The sequence below is a fragment of the Thermochaetoides thermophila genome, assembly GCF_000221225.1.
Source record: "Thermochaetoides thermophila DSM 1495 unplaced genomic scaffold scf7180000011820, whole genome shotgun sequence".
Lineage (NCBI taxonomy): Eukaryota > Fungi > Ascomycota > Sordariomycetes > Sordariales > Chaetomiaceae > Thermochaetoides > Thermochaetoides thermophila.
This window is the reverse complement of record NW_006383036.1, coordinates 1,202,716-1,222,453: the sequence shown is the minus strand read 5'-3', so window position 1 is coordinate 1,222,453 and position 19,738 is coordinate 1,202,716. Positions and strand designations below refer to the sequence as shown.

At 53.4% G+C, this 19,738-nt stretch overlaps 3 protein-coding genes and 1 pseudogene across 4 annotated transcripts; 1 reads left to right on the top strand and 3 right to left on the bottom strand.

The window, feature by feature from the left end:
- Positions 1–250: 250 nt before the first annotated feature.
- On the top strand, positions 251–2,665 carry CTHT_0053390 (annotated as a pseudogene; the record flags this gene model as incomplete). Its single annotated transcript has 4 exons — positions 251–754; positions 866–1,686; positions 1,769–1,908; positions 2,070–2,665. Coding segments are annotated over 4 exons (2,061 nt in total).
- Positions 2,666–3,218: 553 nt separating this feature from the next.
- On the bottom strand, positions 3,219–4,885 carry CTHT_0053380 (putative ammonium transporter protein; the record flags this gene model as incomplete). The annotated part of the gene is made up of 3 exons (XM_006695612.1): positions 3,219–3,811; positions 3,876–4,636; positions 4,710–4,885. 3 exons carry the CDS (start codon positions 4,883–4,885, stop codon positions 3,219–3,221), a joined length of 1,530 nt encoding a protein of 509 aa, XP_006695675.1.
- A 4,860-nt stretch (positions 4,886–9,745) lies between these two features.
- On the bottom strand, positions 9,746–10,186 carry CTHT_0053370 (uncharacterized protein; the record flags this gene model as incomplete). Its single annotated transcript, XM_006695611.1, has 1 exon — positions 9,746–10,186. The coding sequence occupies one exon, from the start codon at positions 10,184–10,186 to the stop codon at positions 9,746–9,748; it is 441 nt and encodes a 146-aa protein (XP_006695674.1).
- A 3,291-nt stretch (positions 10,187–13,477) lies between these two features.
- On the bottom strand, positions 13,478–17,664 carry CTHT_0053360 (uncharacterized protein; the record flags this gene model as incomplete). The annotated part of the gene is made up of 2 exons (XM_006695610.1): positions 13,478–16,736; positions 16,880–17,664. The coding sequence occupies 2 exons, from the start codon at positions 17,662–17,664 to the stop codon at positions 13,478–13,480; spliced, it is 4,044 nt and encodes a 1,347-aa protein (XP_006695673.1).
- Between the last annotated feature and the right edge of the window lie 2,074 nt (positions 17,665–19,738).

Below are 19,738 nucleotides of genomic sequence, written 5' to 3'. Positions count from 1 at the left end.
TCATCACAACTTTCACCTCGCACATGCTACCTGTCGCGACACCCTTTGTTGACCAGATCGTAAGTATCTTGGTTGTGCTATTCCCTTTGTTGTCTCTCTGTTCATCAATCGTGGCTCAACTCCCTCGTTGTTCAGGTCTGCACAGTTAATTCACAGGCCAGACTAGGTGGGTATTAAACGACATTTCCCTGGTTCATGGAGTTTTCACTCCTGATCTTTACCAACTCCTATCAACCATATTCCGGCAAGTATGAAGGCCAACATCCTTCTCGCATTCTCCCTGCCGCTCGGGCTGGTCCTAACCTATCCCAAAGGCCACGAGGCTCTCACGTCAACCAAGAGTTCTTACTCCCCGACTTATCTCCAAGTGATCCCCATCACTGATAAACCTGAACCATCTCACAACACCTCACCAACCACAGCCTCCAGCCATACAACAGCATCATCCATCATCATCCCAGCCATCCCGAACCATTCTCCGTCATCCCCAATAAGCAGCATCTCCACACCATCCCCATTCCCCTTGTTTGTTAATGCTTCCTCCAACTTACTGCCATGCCACGGCCCGGTCAACGGCGGCAAGCCGGAAGGTTCATCAGCATACTGTGCCCAGACAAGGCAGGTTACATACTATAATCTTAGTGCTTTGCCTGGGACACGGTATCTGGATGTGAAGGGGGTGGATGAGACCACGGGGAAGTGCACGTTAGTTAATCGGACGGTGGAGGGATTGTTGGGGCCTTTTGATGAGCCGGTGAGTCGTTTGCCTACTTTTACTTGTGTCTTCGTTTACTACTTGCGGAAAGAGTCATAAAAACATGGGGCGGTCCGAGAAAGAAGTCGACCACTAACGCGAGATGACCAGATGGCTCTCTACTTCCGTGGCCCCATTAACCTGAAGCAAATCGCGGTGTACACCACACCTGGTCGAGCTCATCAAGACAGGTCGTACCCTGAGAGCTCTCAAAGCTCTAAAGATGGTCTGGGAGATGGAGATACCGTCACCGATGATAGTTTTGATACAGATGACCAAGACGATAAACTAGAGGAGAGAGAAAAAGGGCTTGAGAGGCGGGACCCCCTTGAGACTACAACTGCTTTTGTCACCGTGACTAGCGGCATTGTTACCGTGACAGAGAAGGTGCTTCCAACATTATCATCGACCGTCACAGCGCCAATAATAGTTACAAGCACGGTTTTGACAACTGTCATAGTGGGAGGAACTTCAGATGGCTCCATCTTATTATCCCCTGCCAAGTCAACAGTCTTTGTCACCGTCACAGAGACCACGGCTGGTTTTACAACTTTTGTGTATCCTTCCATGTCGACGGTGACGGGTTTAACCACGAGGACAACAACTGTCACCATTTTCAGCACCATTGATACGCTCGGAGTATCTTCTCCAGACCCAATCACAAGCACTTTGGCATTGGATCCAATCACTGAAGATGGTGGCCTCTATGAAGGGACAATAAGCATCGAATCCAGCTTTGGCATAACTACGAGCATATCAAGCACAATACAGACACAAACAACATCACTCAGCACCAGCATCCCATCATCATCCCCAGACCCCTCAGACACTCTCCACCAAGGCGTCATCCGCCAAGCCTACTACAACGCCGCACAACAAAAGGCCCAAGGCCTGGTCTTCTTCGGAAAGTATGGCTCCTCAGGATCAACCAAGTAAGTCCTCTCCTGCTACGGAATCAGCCCTCATTACACCTGTTTGATCAACATGACATGTCCCTAACAGCGCTCTCATCAGTAAATTCGGCTCTTCCCTGTCCTACCTCAACGCAACTGGCACAGGCAGCGCATCCAACACAACAGTGCTTGCTGATACAATCATACCGTCTTCCTTTGATGGGTACATCATGAGTGACATGCCATGCCAGGGGGCAAGCTGTGGGTTTGTAAGGCCCGGTTCGGTGGCATATCGTGAGTGTTTCTCCCCTTTCTTTACCCTGGTCTGAGTCGCCTGTTGCAACTTTACTACAACAGTATCTCAAAAGCATAGATGGAGAATGGATCCAAGACAGGACTAACACCTAGCTTGAATGATACAGAAGGCTTCCCCACCCCCGTCCAAAGCACAACCCTCTACCTGCTCGAGTTTTCCCTTCCCCACGACAACACCACCACTCCCAAAACCTTCCAAGGCGGCGCCACACTTCTCAACAACCCCACTCTAACCCTCCTCAACGCCCGCATCCCCCTCACCACTTCTTCCTCCCCCGGGAGCCCCTCTTGTTCCTGCTGGTCAACAGGCTGCGGCCTGCTCAACATCCTTTCCTTCCTTGCGCCAGACTATACCCGCGCGGTCAGTTCACTGCAGGCATCTTCTCTCCAGCTCAACACCCGCTCTTCTTCTTCGCCTACCAACCGAACCTCCCATAAGGGGGGGAATGATCCCTCCCAGGGCCCGCTGTCTGCAACGGTCGGCAGCAAGATGAACGTTCAGCACCGAGTCTTGGACTGGCTCCCTAGGCCAGCAGACATAGCCAAGCCGGGCAGGCTGGCAGTGATTGTAGATAACGGCGGGGTTGTTTGGGGAGATGGGACGATTACCATTCGCTGGTTGGACGAGAGTGCAGCATTTGGGAGGGGGGAATTCCCGGGGTACATGACGGCGGAGGAGGTGAAGGGGTTGATGGGGGTGTGAGGATGGGATCATGAGCTTTAGGGGCGGGTATATTTGGCAAACAACGGCAGGAACAGAGACTTTGCAGAAGAGGGTGTGCGACGTGACAACGGGAAAGGAAGGTAGCACAATGAGTTGGACACAATGGGAGGTGGCTTGCAGGATTTATGTGTGTGGGAAAGGGAGGATATAGGTAGGACAGGTCTAAGAAAGAGGGGAAGGGGATGTGGAAGGGGACTTTTGTCCTGGGAAGACTCTAGAAGAAAGTCCACATTACACAGCGTGAAAGGATATAGAACCTACCCCCTCCCTGTTAGTGACCATAGGAGACGTTGCACTTGCGGCTAGTGACACTAAGTGAACAACTCAAAGTCTCTCTGAGGACACACTTTTAGATACTCTAGAATTAACTATTATCTACACGAAGCCAATGGTATCTCTCTACAAAAGCAGCCCAAAATCCCCCGGCATAGCCGGAAATGCCAAAGCCAAACCCCTGGTATTTGTATGTACAACCCAAAGCAAAGGTATCAAGGAGCAAACAACCAGCCTATCCAATGCCCGCGGCAGTAGCCTACCGCGCTATCCCAACCTGATACATCCTCGACTCCTTAAAGTACTGCCCAGCCTGCTCGCGCTCGCCATTCGAGAACATGCTAGCGCTCTCCCCATACCCAAACCCTCCACTACCCCTATTCGAGCTCCCCGCCACGGTCGCATCAACATCGACCACTACCTCTCTCGTCAACTCCACAAAATCATATGCGAATTCACCAATCTCAGCATCATCCACACCCACAATCTCAGCCGCCTCCTCAACCCTGAGATGCAGCCCGGGTATCAGATTCATCAAGAGCAGAATCAGACACGTCATGACAAACGAATATGCGCCACCAGCACACGAGTCGGCCAGCTGGATGGGCAGTTGGATCCAGTGCTGGTTGAGCCAGCCGCCGCCGATGGGGTTGCTCATGCCGTCTAGGCGGGCGACGCTCTTGTCGGCGAAGAAGGCCGTGCAGAGGTTGCCGACCAGGCCGCCCACGCCGTGCACGGCGAAGATGTCGAGGGCGTCGTCGACGCCGAGGAGGAACTTGAGTTTAGTCGCGTAGTTGGCGAAGGCAGCGCCTAGCACGCCGGAAGGAACGGCTGCCCAGGCGGGGACGAAGCCTACGGTCGTTAGCATGAGTGCTTATAGTAGCATAAGCGGCGGAAGGTTAGGGAGAGGACATACCGGAGCCAGGGGTGATGGCGACCAAGCCGGCTACGACGCCCGAGCAGAAGCCAACAGTTGACCACTTCCTCTCCAGACGATAATCCAACAAGCACCAGGTAACACCGCCGACACAAGCAGCGAGGTTGGTCACAACGGCCGCCATGATCGCCCTCATATTCGCCGCCAGCGCCGAACCGGCATTAAACCCAAACCACCCAACCCAGAGGAACACCGTCCCGACCACAATATGCGTGACATTATGCGGCCTGTAATTCAACTCATGCGTGCCATGCCCCCTCCTCTTACCCAACATCATAGAGTACGCCAGGGCGGCGGCGCCACTGGCGATATGTACGGGCGTGCCGCCGGCAAAATCCAACCCGCCCATGCGATTCGACCACCCATTCGGATTCCATGTCCAGCAGGCAATGGCGTCATACACGACAGTGCTCCAAATAAACATGAACACGACGCAGGGTAGCATGCGTCCGCGCTCGGCAACCGCGCCGGTGACGAGGGCGACGGTCAGCGCAGAGAACATGCCCTGGTAGACGGCGAACAGCAGATCCGGGACGCGCGGGGAGCCGACCGAGGGAGCCGCGAGCAGGTCACGGAAGGCGAAGTGCGAGAGGTCCCCGATGAAGCGGCTTCCGGAGCGGGAGAAGGTAAGGGAGTAGCCCCAGAAGAACCACTGGAAGTTGGTGACGGCGGCGGACATGACGGAGAGCCAGATGAGGGAGAGAGCGGATTTGCGGCGGGCTAGGCCGGAGTAGAAGAGTCTGTGTACTTGTTAGGGGAGATTGTCAAGAGACCCTGAGAGGGGAGAGGAGGAGCAGGAGGAAGAAAACGTACCCTACGCCCGGAATCATGAGCAGCACGAGGGCTGTCGAGAAGATGATGAAGGCAATGTCGCCCGACTCGTACCAGATGTTGAGGTTTTCCTCCAACGGGTCGCCGCCGAGGCTGCCGGTGCCGTTGTATGGCACCAACGGCGAGTAGGGGAGGTGGTCTAGGTCTACCCCGTCCATCGCGGTTATCAGACTATGTGATGTCCACGAGTTGTCTGGACTGTGTTTATTTTTTTTTTTGTTCTTCGTGTGCAGTCAGTTGGGCTTGAGCCAGGTCGAGGGACGTCAAGTTAACGTCCACATCAACAAAAGCGGCAGCAGTAGTACGGCAGCAAAGAGAGAATATAGCAAAAGAGAGAGAACTGGTCAAGATCAATATGTCCTGTTAGATACCAGACACAGGAGCACATCGTGTAATAATATCAATCCTGCCGCAGTCACACCCTCCGCTTGGGAACACCATGTTGATCCATCCAAGCCCCCATCTCCCGTGTCTTGCTGTGCCCTGCCCTGCCTGCCCCATCCCGTCCCCCATCCAACTCTGTGGCACGAGGCTTGCATAGGCCATGCGCAGTTCCCCAGCCTTACCTTATTCGTCTTTCCCGTCCCTGCAGCCGCCTGTTCGGTTACTTGGCTTTGTGGCAAGACGAGCAAGATTTTTTTTTTTTTTTTCACTTGCTGACGAGCACAACACTGCAGTACAAGGTTCCGATCGCGGCTTTCGCAATGGGCTAGAAAAGCAACAGGACGAGACGGGAGCAAAATCGTGTGACCATGCAGCCGTTTACCGACCTTAGTTCCTAAGAAGGGAGGGGGGGGCAGGGGAGTGAAGAAAGGGAAGATGAGTGGAGAAGGGGGCGTGTGTGTGTGTGTGTGAGACATGCAAACAGAGGATCGATCATCACGATCATCATTGACCTCTTCTGGCCTGGCCGTAACCGTAACGGTGTGACCAGACTAGACGGATTTGCACAAGGTCTCCATATCGACAGGGACCGGGGCAGCGTGGGCGAGAAGGTTGAGATAAGGTTTCGAGCTGGTCAACTGTTGACCAGCACCGTGAGCCGAGCTGAGTGGTGGGCCGGCTTGCTGCTGGCAACGTCCTGCCCCTGCAGTTCACTCAAGCAAAGATCATAATGCTGTTTGGGATTGGCATGATCAAGCTGGAATCGAGTTGTCAGCTTGGAGTTTTTTTGAGTTACATGTCCTAAAAGAGTATAAAAAGCTGTTGTGAGAGCTTTACCACTCATCCAGCGTCTCCATCTCCTCAGTTCCATCATCATCCATCCATCCGTAATGGATACCATCGAAATACCGATCCTTCAGCGCAGACGCTGCAGAAAGGCTATCCACAATCCTCGATCATAAATGGCCTGCCGAGTGAGGTGGTGACAATGACACAAAAAAGTCACCTAACACACCCCGCGATAACACTGGCGTCCCCCAGTGCGGAAGGTGGGTATATGCCAAGCCCCCGCGCCTCGAGATAAGGACTTGGATCCACACTTGAACCTCGCCTGATTGGCTGCTGCCCCTGGTTCCAACGCCTCGGGTCGATTGGCGGGATGCATAACGAACAGGGGTCCACTCGCGGGGGTCAGCCTTGGCATGGCAGGGATCCCCCACTCCACTTTCAGCGTGCCTTGGCCCGCCTCCCGCCTTGTCTTCTTGTCTTGGCCTTTGCTTTCTCTTGGTTAGTGACGAGGAACAAAGTCTCGGTCTGGGGTTGATGGGCCTGGGGACGGGATGGAAGATCATGGCTACTGCCGGCATTTAATCCACAGACGCGTGAAAAGGTCTGTTCGCGGGCGCTTGTGCGGCACATCTGGATCAGCAAAACGGAGAATGAAACATTGATTCATCCGCCCCAATCCCTATCCTATCTCCCTCCCTCTTCGATTTGGAAACTGAACACTGACACTGGCCCAGAACAGCTGGATTATCCCCATGTCTTACGGGCTGACTGACCTAGGCAAGTAATGCTCCTTATTAAGTTGCCGAGTGTTCCGATCGCCCTTCCATAATCGATTGATCCGCTCGGCCATGCAGTCACAACGGGGCAACGCTGCGAAATGGGCCTCAATGCCTTATCAATGGGTACAGTAACAGCGATATCAACTTTTCCCCAGATAAAAACCGTACGGGGCAAAGCGTGTCACCTTAGTCTGGTTCCTCCTTTTGTCTTGAAAAAAAAAAAAAAGAGCCTGCAGGACCTAGCATGCAAAGTCACACCACTGACACCGTTGCACCATGCCATGGGCCAGAGACTAAGAGAATGGTCTGGCCAGAATCCCGATAGACGGGAGGGCTCCATAACTTTAACAGATAGCGGAGCAATGTCTTGCGTTGATGGTTGATGTCTTGCTAGAAGCCTGCAAGAAAGCACGATGATGGTGTGTTTAAGATGAGAACCATCATGATGGGAAGATCAAGAGGCTCTCTTACGCGGCACGGCGTCGCACCCGTGCCAATCATCTTGGCTCTCCCAACCTCGCCTCACTCCCACAGACGTCCCTCTCGCCTGGGACCACTCAACCAAACTTTCTCCCCCTTCGCCTCAACCAATCCCCTTCCAATGCCCCCCCTCCCTTTTTTTTTTCATCCCGCCAAACGTAGCACTCGGCGCGGCACTCTAACTTACATCTTGCTCCACCAAACAACCAACAACCAGTCTTATCACCTTGCCATCTGCTCTCCCTCCTCTTCCTTCTGCATGAATGCATAGACCAGACGCCTTGCATCTCATCAATCTCATCAAGAAGCAGAACCAGAGATTGCGAATGCTAGGTACAGTCCCAGAGGGGCGGAAGCAAATCCGCCCCTGCAAAAGCTTGTCAGTGGTGCCTGCTTGGCCAACCAGAACGCTGGAACAAGCATCACGAGATGGAGGGGGAATGCACGCCATGCAGATGGCAGAGTAATAGGTAGGAAATATATGTGCCCGTATGTGTATGTGAATAGAGGGAAGAAAAACTGCCGCATCATGGATTTCATCACGGCCTAGGTATAGACTGGCTGTGTGCGTGGGTAAGGGGGCTTTTGTTGGTGATGCACATCGCCCACACCTACACCACATACATCTATGGAAAGGCCTACCGCAGATCAAGAGGCGCAGTGAAAGGCAGACTATGTGTAGTGGTGGCGAGGACCCCCACCCTTATCCTTATCCCAACTTGAAGAAGAGCGCTGAAGAAGAGGGAATCTCTTAGGCAGCAGCGGCAATGCCAATGTTGAAGCCTGAGCCAGATAATGATTTTTACTGCCCAGGTGAAATCTAACTCAAGGAATCTGCCGAGTTCTCAAGCCAATATCTCGAAAAAAAATAATAAGCTAATGAGTTTGACAAGAAAACACGGTCCTCTTCAGCTGTGGTAGAACGGGTTCCTGGGAACGAGCACCCAAGACTCTGTAGTACAATGAACTTTCCAACTCGTAAGAGCCTAATACCACAGTAAAGATAACAGGTAAGAAAGAAAGAATGAACATGACACTTTGTGCCTCGTTATCATCCTCCGAGCTTGCTTGAACTCACCTACTCTCTTATTCCTTCATCCTTGTTTACTTTAAAGCAACCAACATACCATTGAGGCTACCTGAAACAATCCAACCCTGTTATCACAAGAATTTGTAACATCTACTATCTACCAATCTATCAGACACAATCCACGCAGCAAAGCATGGCTCACCTAAATGTGACGCTTAAATCCAGGCTAGGCACCAGCAAGGCCAGCACCTCCAGAAAGGGGTTTTCTACACCGCGACATCGGTGGTAACAAGAGCCCCCACTCAGTGCTTTGCCTCAGACATTCTTCAATGCGGAAGAAGCAACACCGCAGGGTCAAGAGTAGGGGATAACACCAACATGGTAAACCTTGCTTATAAGGTAACATCATGGTTAGAAACCCAACCGTCCTGGAACTTAAAGCAAGGCTATATAGGAGACAGGTAACAAAGAGAAGCAGGCAGAAAGCCGTAGCACGTAGCTAGCTAGCTAGCCTTCAGCCTAGAGCCATCGTTGACGGCTAGAGCTATACATGCGTATGACCAAGTAGGTACCCAGCCCGAGCATCTGACACATACTGACATAGCAAGGACTTTGCCGAACAAACTCGTTGAGAAAAGAGCAGCTTGCTATTTTAACTACGTAGCATATCACCATGGAGTGTGCTGTGGGTATTATCACGGATCACCATAGCAGATTACCTAGACCTGAAGCGAAGCGCTGAGGGAGACATCTACTTTCTGTCTTTAAACTAAATGCCTGCTCACCTGATCTTTGCTCTTGTTTTTGATCACTGCAGGCCTTACAGAATTTTCGGAGCCTTTTCTTTTTCTTTTTCTTTTTTTTTTCTCCTTTTAACTTGACGTTGGGCTTTGGGCCATGTTCAGTATTTTGATAGAGCATTTTTATCAGCTAGCCGGGATATCTGGCGTCCAGAATACATGCTCACCGGGAATCCCGCATAAACATAATATCTTTCCTGTAAAAGGGAAAAAAAAAAAAGAGCTGCCCATTTTCTGCTGGGTTCAGATGTACATCTGAGCTTCATGTTTTTGCATACAGCAGGCCTTACATGCCTTTATGCTGTTTTGGTGTTTCGACTGTTTTCGGTGTCTTTTGAGCCATTTTAAGGTTTTGACTTGGTTTTTTGGTCATTTCGCTGCACAGGGAGCTTGTTTGTTTGTGGCCAATATATCTAGCCTCTTGTCTGCATGTTCACTAGGCATCCTAGAGTAGACTACTACTGTCTCTTCCATCCATGCCTGCCATCCTCCTTTAGATTTCCTCATGCCAATGACCATGATTGTTTGAATAAGATCAGAAATAAAGAAACTATCCAGACACAGACATGAATAACCATTTCGATTGCAGCACCTTCAGAAGAGATGAACAGTAAACACTGCCGAGATGGAGAACAAGGGTTTTGTCTGCATTATATGCCTTGTTTACTTTTTAAAAATATCTTTTGAGTCACGAGTGTCCAGTCTAAAGTTGATACAAAGCAATCCCTTTGCTCATCCCTGCTGAAACCACTCATCTCACTTCAATTCCGCCCTCCCCTCTGATAACTTAACCCTAGTCCACAACTGCTGCAGCTGCGTTGGCAGCTCAACAACTCCTTGACTCTGGGCCTGCACGTGCGGTTGAAAGTAAACACAATATCCTTGCTGCGAGGGTACTATCATGGTAGCTGGCAGCGGTGCTCCCGCTCCACTCTGCTGTTGTTGGGGGAGGAGAACGGAGACGTCACCTCCCACACCCATTGGGGCCATCCCTTGGGGGATCCATGCCGGAGCTAGAGTACCGGTGGCGGGAAGGGAGACGTAGATGGCTCCTCCTCCTGCTCCCTGTGTTGCTGGAACTGCTGCGGTTGGCATGCCGGTGGTAGATTGTGGTACAGGCGTGGCGAGAGAAGCAGTTGTTAAACCCCGGAACGCTTCCTCATGTTCGGCTACCCTGGGTGGGAGATCCGGCGTCATTTGCGCTCCAGGAGGGGTTTGTCACTCGGAAGATGTATCATGTCGTGTCAAACGGGAGCCACCAGACCAGAGGCCATGCTTGTCCTTGCGTGCTACGATGATATAGAGCAGGCAGAGGATAGTACTCATGAAGAAGTCGAAGGTGGGGACTAGCATTCAGTATACATAAGGAGTGAAGAGATAGCTTCTAATTAAAGCATCGATACCGAAATAGTTCAAGCTTACATTAACCTGCGTGGCTGCTGCTAGACTTGACGAGCGCAGTTGAGGGCAGCCGCGACGAGGGGAAAGCTCGAAAATTAAGCACAGCTATCATCCGTTAGCCCTGCCTGACAGCCGACGACAACGGAGCAGATGGTACACATGGAGACTCACCCAACAGGTTTACCCCCTCACTCTCCCCTTCCACCAAACATAGAGCGCCAATCCCAACACCCGCACACTCGTCGCCAACACTGCCCCATAGATTACCATAGTATGGGCCTCAATCCCCTTTTGTTTTCGTACCAATTAGTAATCCGAGAGCAGCTTCATTCCATGAACCAGCAGCGCGATAGCTAAAGGCACATAACAGAACCTAATGACCGACCAAACATGTTGGAAGCTATTCAGGAGTGATAACGAAAACCCGCCACTGGCGATGACTTAGTTGTAGTTTTGACAGAGGGAGATGACAACAGCGGGCATCGCTTAGTTGGAACGTCTTCTCCACTGTACCATTTCCCACCTTTGGCAACGAAAACGATTAAAAGTCTTGAGACAAACGTTAGTACGTTGCCTAAACGTCTTTTAAAGCTTCTGGACATCAGCTGACGATGACTGTAAGTGTAAGTAAATAGAAGAATAACACCAGGAGAGCCTGGACTTATATCAGCCAGAGCGTGAAAACCGCCTTCACAAATTGTACCCTGACCCAACCGGGATCCCGCTTACTGCCTTTCACTCAGACGATCTTGTACCACAAAACGGACAGTGGCATCAGCCAAGTTCCAGCAACGACAGCCGTGATTAGGGGAAGGTTGAAGACGTTCATGCTGTAGACTGCGGGTCGAAGTTTCACCTATAGGGTGTGTGCTCGAAAGAACGATGGACGGAATATGATCGACTCCAACAATGAAGAGGAGGCTGAAAAGTTGGAATACTCAGACGCGCAGAGGTCAGGCGGATGTATTACCACAGCCCTGAAATCCGCCTAATCGTAAGGCTGGTAGTGGTCATTGTCACGGCTGGTAACGGGGGGTCAGCAGCCGCCTCGCAGACAGCATAGCAGGGGGATCGATGGGAAGACCCCCAAGTAGCGTCAACAGGTGTAGGTATCGCAGTTCTCGCACTGAGATACACTGCGATAACTGCGAGAAAACCGTCATCATCAAGGCCCAAACACCCAAACAGGCAATGGTAACAAGGCAGGCATAGTAACGGGTTGAAGTATAAATTTCAAATATAGAATATAGGATTCACCCATCCCCCTGAGCCATGACGGGGACTCGTCAGTCAGCAATAGAGACAGTTCCGTGCAGAGAGTATTGGCACATTGGCGTACCGAAAGAAAGTCGATGAAGCTGTTGGAGGAACATCAAGGGATGTATATGCTATTATATTATGAACTGTTATTGAACGGGCATTTATTCGATCCACACTACGGATCAAGGCTCCAGAAGATATAGAGATCGAGATGGATAGGTGCTTATGTATTTGATTCGATTCGTCGGTGCGAACTGCTGTTGACAAGGATGTTTGTTCAGAGCCCGGTGTTAACATAATGCAACATGATTTTCACGCCTATCGTATAAGATATATATATATATATATATATATATATATACATGTGAACGCCTCCTCTACTGACTAGATGGTCCGCTTTTTTACAACCCCTAACGTGCTAATCTGCACAGGAAAACCCCATACCAACCGTTAACAGATCATGACTGTGACGATTCCACAACTTGCTGAGATGGGCTCGAAGGTAGTAACCAGGTTCCAGAACCTGAGGGACTGGGGTCTTCACAAAGTAGTGTATGTAATTTATGGCGGTCACCGGTCGTTGGTGGACAACCAGCTCGCTGAACCTCGACGAACCAGATGCCAAAGGCCTGTCGTAGAGATGACATGAACCATGCCATCAAACAAATACAAAACAAAAGCGACTCCAAGTGTAGTGACATCCCAGACCCAAGAGATTAGGACACTGCCGTAGCAATTCGCAAGACAAGGAAGTTTCATACACACCTACATTGAAGCAATATACCTCGGAGTTTAGCGATTGGATTATGTTATATCTCGGGAAGATCTGGGGGCACGGTAGGTGACGAAATCAGTAGCACCTCTCTTCCTGACTAATGGCCCCGATTATATAGATGGAAGTATAGATGGGAGACTTCCATCATATGCGAGTAGATAGTATGACAAAGGAGGTGAAGCCCAAGCTCACTTCATAGAAGGGCTTACCTTATTGCTCGCCGATACCTCCATGCCGGGCTTGAATGATTGCTTCCTTGGTGTCTTGAAAGGTCGAAGTGTTCATGCCGGTAGTTACACATCCAACGACACGTCTTTTCACAATTTGCCTGAACCAAATCCCCACGAGCCCATCTGTCGGGTATATTACAAGTAGTTTAACATTGTTAAATGTTTTATTTTTAATCTCTTCATTCCATTCCTTTCTACCCTACTTCTTAGGTACTTGTACTTCCTAGTCTGTACTTATTCCATCCATCCATCCATCCATCCATCCATCCATCCATCCATCCATCCAACATCTCTCTTTCTATCCAGGTTCAACAGGCTTATCATCAACCTGTAACCATCCAACCCTATGCCAGTACAAACTATACACTAAGGTTAAGGTTCAAAAGTTACCAAAAACAAGTTACAAGGTACTATCCAGTAGGTCCATATTTCCCAATCATCCTTCCAAAAAAAAAAAAAAGGTCGCTGGACAAGCCCGCTGTGTGCAAAAAAAAAAAACGAATCAAAAAAATGGTATACAGAGAAACAGAGATGCAAAAACCCTTTGATATCCCAAAACTCGAGACAGGGTATAAGACGGTAGAAAAGAAAAGAGAAAGTGAAACCGAAAACAAAAGAAAAAAAAAAAGAAACGAAACTAAACACCAGTCCTTAGACCAGACCAGACCAGACCAGACTAGACCAGATCAACTCGCATGTCTCCAACAGCAAAGCTGTCTAGCATCCCTCATTTCCATTTTCTTACGTTGGTTCGCATCAGAGCCTTCCTCCTCCTCCCTCCCCCCCCCCAACAACCCCAAAAACTCACTCCCCCTCACTCACTCACTCATCCGCCTCAACTCTCACCTGCAATCCTCCCCCTTGAGCTTGCGTCAATTCCCTCCACTCCCGCTCAAAAACCCTCATCCTCTCCTCCTCCAAACATCTTTGCAACTTCCTGGTCATTCTCATCGCTTCATCCCTCTCCTCCTGCAGCCTAAACACCTCCATCTGGCTCTGCGTCACCCTCTCCACAACTTGCTGCATCTCGGCATCCGCCACCGCTAACTGGCCTTCCAACTCGGTCACCCTCTTCCTCAACTGCTCCACCTCGCTCGCCATATCCAGCGGCGACTCGCCGGTCAGGCTGCGGCGCAGGGTAGGGCGGGCGGCGGGACTACCAGGCAGCGACATGCGGGACGAAGGACGCGGACCAGGTGACGACCGCCCGGAGCGGGGGCTAAACATGGGCGACAGGAGCGGCGATTTGGGAGGCATGAGACGGGGCGACAAGGCACCAGCGATGGTGCTGCTGACGCGGGCGGAGGCCGTCGCCACATCGCGCAGGCGCTGGAGCTGAGCGCTGTGGGCTTCCTTCAGCCGCGCAATTTCTTCCTCGTAGCGAGCAACACGCTCCTCGGCGGAGGTCTGGGCGGCAATGACCTGCTCTTCGAGGGCGCGCAGACGGTTCTGCATGGAGGCGATGCGCTCGGTGCTGATCTTTTGCTCGACCTCGCCGCGGGCGACGGTTTCGGCCAGGCGGGCGCGGAGGGCGGCGTTGGCGTCGAGCTGGGCGCGGACTTGGGCTGCTAAGTCCTCGACGCGGCGAGCTGCCTGCTCGAGTTGCTCGGCTAGGTCGCGCTCGGCTTCGAGGTGCTCCTTCTCGGCCTTTTGCAGGGACTCGACCTGCGCGCGGTACGAGTCGGCCTCGGCTCTGGCGAGGTCGCGATCCGAGACGGCGTTGGCGAGGGCCTGCTCGAGGCGCTGCATGGCCATCTGCATCTTCTCGTCAAAGCCGGCAGCCTCTTCCATACCCTTCAGCCGCTTCAGCGCGTCGGCATAGGCGGCCTGCAGATCCTGGTATGCCTTCTCGAGCGAAGACGAGGTGACGGGGACGCCAAGGTGAACCTGCTCATCCCCCTCTTCCGAGTGGCTGCTGCTAGGACGGTCCCAGGCATTGGGGATGAGAATATCCTTCTCCTTGAGCAGACGCCGGAGGGAAGCAATCTCCTCCTGGGCGCGGTCAAGATCCATCTTCAACCCTATCAGACCCTTCTCGACCTGGAACTTCTGCTCAATGGCGTCCTCGGCGCGGCGACGCAAGACGTTAATCTCGTCACGGAGCTTGGCCACCTCGCGCTCGTAGCCGGCCTTCTTGGGCGAGGCCGACAGCAGCCGGTCGCGCTCCATCTCGAGCTGCCGGATGCGCTTAGCATTCTCGCGGTTCTGGAGCTCCTGCCGCTCCAGCAGGCTCTTGAGGGCGCTGTGCAGGGCGTCGCGCTGCGCTTCCACGTCCTTGAGCCTCTCGGCCAGCACCTCGCGCGACTCGCCCGGCTTGTTGATGGTGTTGGACCTGGCCAACGACTGCGGCCGATCCTTACGCAGGCCGGGGCTACCGGTGACGGAGGCCGACCGCGACAGGCCCATCGACATGCGGGTATGCGGGGGAGGAGGAGCAGGCGGCGGGCTCCCGATAGAAGCCGACATCTTGAGCTCGGCATTCTCGGAGCGTAGCATCTGCAGCTCGTGCTGCAACCGCGAGGCTTCCTGGGCGCGTCGGGCATGCTCGGCGCACTCGGCACGCAGGGCCTCGATCTCTTTCTGCAGTTTGGCCGTGTCGGCGATGAGCCGCTCGCGTTCGGCCTGCTCGGCGCGGAGCTGCTCAAGCTCCTGCTGCATCTTGGTCGTGTCGTAGGCGAGCTTGGCATGCTCGGCCGCCTCGGCCTCGAGGCCCTCGACGCGGGCCTGCAGCTGCGGGATGACCTCATCGCGCAGGTTGTCGCGCTCGTTTGTGGCCGTCTCCAGCTCGCCCTTGAGGGCATTGAGCAGATCCTCAAAGTTACTCTTGACCTGGCGCTCTTCGTTTAACCTGCGGCTCAAATCCTCGCACTGGGCCTCGAGCTCCTTGACGCGCTGGGTGATGGCGGCATTGTTAATCTGCTCGACGTCGATCTGCGACGCCCGCCTCGACAGCTCCTGGATCTGCTGATCTAATAGCCGGCGCTTCTCGCGCTCTTCTTGCAGCTTCTGGGTCAGTTCGAGACGAATCTGGGCCTTTTCCTGCTCGGCCCGACGCTGAATCGTCGAGATCTCTTCCTTGGCGGCATCATAATCGCTGTACTTGGCTGAGCTGTACCCCGAGTCGGAAAAGTAGTCACTGCTCCGCTTGTCGCGGGCCTGCGGGTTGTTGAGCTGTTCCTGCAGGCGCTCGACGAGATCCTCGAGGTCCATCTCGCGTCGAATAGACGACGCCAGTTCGGCGCTGATGGCCTTCAGCTCGTCCTCCATCTCTTCGATCTGTCCCAAGGACGTCGTGCTCTGCTCTGGTGTTTGTAGGTACGACTCGCAATATTGCAACGAGCTAGCCTGATCGCCGACATTGGGGAACGTCAAACTCCTTCCCGTGATCGGAGTCTGGACGGCCTCGCCACCGGCAAGGGATCCACTGCGTTTCGGCGGCGAAGTGGGCGAAGGGGGGGGTAGCGGCGAGAAGGGCGCCTTGTCTTCTTCGTAGTCACTGGGAGTGGTCGGCGGTGCTGGAGACGTGGCCCAGCCGAAGAAGGCGCTGAGCTTGGACGAGGCAGGTGATTTTGGTAACGGTTTGTTGAGATTCGGCTCGCGGCTTGTGGGCGACGCGATGGATTGACCATCCAGGTTCGACGCTTGAAGATTGAGATGCGGAGGCGGCGACTTCCGCGAGAACAAGGACATGGTCTTGATAGCGCCGGTATGAGCTTCGATGGGCGTGGCGGGTTTGACCCGCTGTGACGTATGCGGTGAGTCTGAGTCGAGCTCGGCGTCAGGCTCCGCCGGGTCCGAGTAGACAGACCCGAGCTCGTAGGGGTCCGAGTCCTGATCCGAGTCCTGCGTGTGGACGACGCTGGGCGTTTCGTCGCTTGGACTCTGTTGTCCGAGCTCGTGGACCAAGGACGGCGTGCGCGACGTTTGACTCGCCGCGGAGCTGGAAACGGCTGTGTTTTGTTGCAGCTGCACGGGATGGACGGGCGAGTCGAGCGGGCTGCGGACGGGCAGGTCCTGGTGGTGGTGTAATTGTTGTTGTTGTTGTTGTTGTTGACGAAAGCTGGGGGAGCCGGGAGACGAGCTGTGTGGATTGGTATGGTTCGGTTAGCGGGATATTGGGGCGTACGTACATTTAACCGGAACATCACGCCCGGAGTTTTGAACCATGGGCATGGCAGCGTTGCATTATAAGCGCATCAATGACAATGAACAGGTACTACTTACGGCTCGCTGTGGTCTTGGTCCGGAATGGCAACCCTCAGCGCACTCGGAGCCGGCAAGCTGCGCTGGGGGAACTCGTAGAGGGTGGGGCTGTCGACGGAGCAAGATCTGGCAAACCTCAGCTCGGGCCTGGGCAGATCAGCGGGCAACGAGACATGCGACGCGGGGTCGTAGGGCAAGGATGGGGATGAAGTTGACGCGGCACCGGCCCGGAGCGAGAAACGGATGGCCGTCGGCGACGCTGCGGAGGACAAGGGCTTCCGCTTGACGGGACCGGCGAGCTGGGCAAGGCTGAGAGAGCGGACGGCGCGAGGACTCGGAAGCGGAGGGAGTTGTTTATTCAATCCGAAACCGACGCCGGGAATGCTTGAGTTGGGATGAGCGTTTGTTTCGTGTGATTTTGGGTCGAATGTTTCAACAACGGCCGCGTGCGACGATGACACGGGTGAAGGTGACGGTGACAATGACAGTGACACGGCTTTAGCGTGTGACACGGCGGGATGCGGCTGCTCGCGTGGAGGAGGGACGGGTAAGGGGCTTGGATCGAGAGGGTCCAGGCGTAGGTGCAGATCTCTGAGCGAGTCCGCGTCGTTGGGGTTGGGCACGACGTCAGATGAAGCGGATACCGTATCAGGAGATGCAGACGAGTCGAGGCGGCTGCGTTGGCTGTAGTAGAAGTCCGAGTTTGGGTCCGTGTCGGGGAGACCGTGCCGGTGCCAGTGTGCCTCTTCTGAGTACGGATATGGGTGTGGGGGGACCCCCTCGTGCGGAGGGTCGACGGTGGCCATAGGGGTGCGTCGACTAGTGAGTCCGTTTATAATATAAAAAACGAGTTAAGAATAGTACCCCCGAGATGGTGTGTGGTGGTCGATCTCTCTCTTTGACCACAGGCGGGCTCTCAGCTCTCAACAGATGCCAGATGCCAGATGCCGGATGCAGCAGATGTAACGTGCAACGGTCACAATGACCGACTCTATCGACGCCCAGCCGGGGCTTCTTCCCTTCTTTCTCTAGAAATATTTTCCTCTAGTCTTCAGTCTCAGGTGCTTTGTTGGCGATTATCGCTCTGCCGCATTGGGCCTCATGGCGCACAACCAACAGCTTGGCTAGTCGATTGGCGCAGATTAAAAAAAAAAAAAGGGGGGGGAAGGGAGGGGGACTGCCGTAATAAAATGGCAGAGACTGCGGTATGCGCCAGCGAGACACACAAGAGGGCAGAAGAGAGATGGAAGGGGACGAGAGACGAGAAAAGCGGCCCGCAAAAAGGGGAAAGCTGGGAAAGGAGACGCCAGAACCGCTGCAAGGAACCAGCGAGGAACCAGGAACCGCGCTGTTGTGCGTGCTCACCGTCTGCTTGGAATCCACAGGCGGCGACACCTGGCAGAGCAGGGGAGTAGCAGGGATGCTTGCAGTAAAGCTAGCCCAGCAAATGGGAGCTCAAAGGGACGGTGAGCGCGGCCCGCCATCATCTGGGGAAGGTGTCAGCGGCGCCAATCGCAATGCTCTTGCGCAATTGGATGGAATTGGGCCGCCCTGGATTGGGGAGGGAGGTGTGTGGTGGGTTGAGGGTCCACCTAAGCAAGCACGGACCATCACCCCATCCACGGGCTCCACGGGCCAATTTGTGCCCCTGGCAAGCTGGCCAATGAGAGCGAGCAACGACCGCCCACTCTCCAAGGCACCTGCAGCTCTCTACACAGGAGAAATGCAGGAACGATGTCAGTTGTCGTCACTTCAGATCCGCGCATTCGTCACATGTTCATTAGAATCAGATTCCCCTCAACTTCTGGATCAGACTCTGCGAGCATGCAGATGTGGAGACGGCGATCTTGCTGAGGGAATGCAGCAGCAGAAAAGGGATGTTGGGATGTTTTTGAGAAGTAATCTGTCATTGCTCTGTGAGGGAGCTCAAGCTGCAAGGCCGCGTGTGTTTGTTTGGCCGTGGAGCTTCCAGGTTTGCCTAGACTTTTGTGCTCCCACGCTGTTGGGTCCGAGCGTCCCAGATGATTACTTGCCGCGGGCAACTGTGCCCTCAACAGCTGCGATCGCGAACCTTATCACGGAGCTCGCAATCGTCTTTTGTCTTGGAAGTTGACTTTGAAGTCGACTTACAGAAAACCTATAAACTGCTTGGTCTTGGAAAATGATCTTTTTAGAAAATCTCAAGTCTCCAACAATCGATACCTTTGCCGGTAATCTCCCATCGCAGAACTCCCCTCACTCGAATCTCTACCCCCCAAAAAAGCCCCAATCTCCGTTTGCGCATCCGAAGCCGCCGAGCGAACCCCCCCCCCCTTTTCCCCCAATCCATGCATGCATACAACTGTACACTTGACGACAGCGCAAGCACACATCGCAAAGTGACATCGCTAGGTACCTACTTGTACTGTAATCGCCCATACTTCACCGAAATCATGTGGGTTTTGATTTATTTAGCACTCTTTACACTAGCATACATAAGCGCCGTTGAACAAAATCCACAATGTCACCTGATGTTCCGATCCCCACGACGCGATTGATGCACGACATCCATCTGCACTGTTCTCCTGCATGAGCTGTGCGTTTTTGCAGCGACCATGAGGTCATGGGGTCTTTTGGATCGGTAACTTCTTGGCGATCGATGATCCCACTCCTGAGGAAAATGTGCAACGGCTCGAGGCGCGCGACAAACGGTTGCAGATGGAGACGGAAGACATAAACGCGGACGTCACGCTAGGTGGCTACACTGCCCGATAACAAGTAGCAGCATTTTCACCTGACGTTAAGCGCATACAGTAGGATAAGATGAGGGTTGAAGAGGTAGGTTAGCTACAACTAGCCTACCTACCGCCCCCCCCCCCCTTCTTATGTATTCGGCTTCTC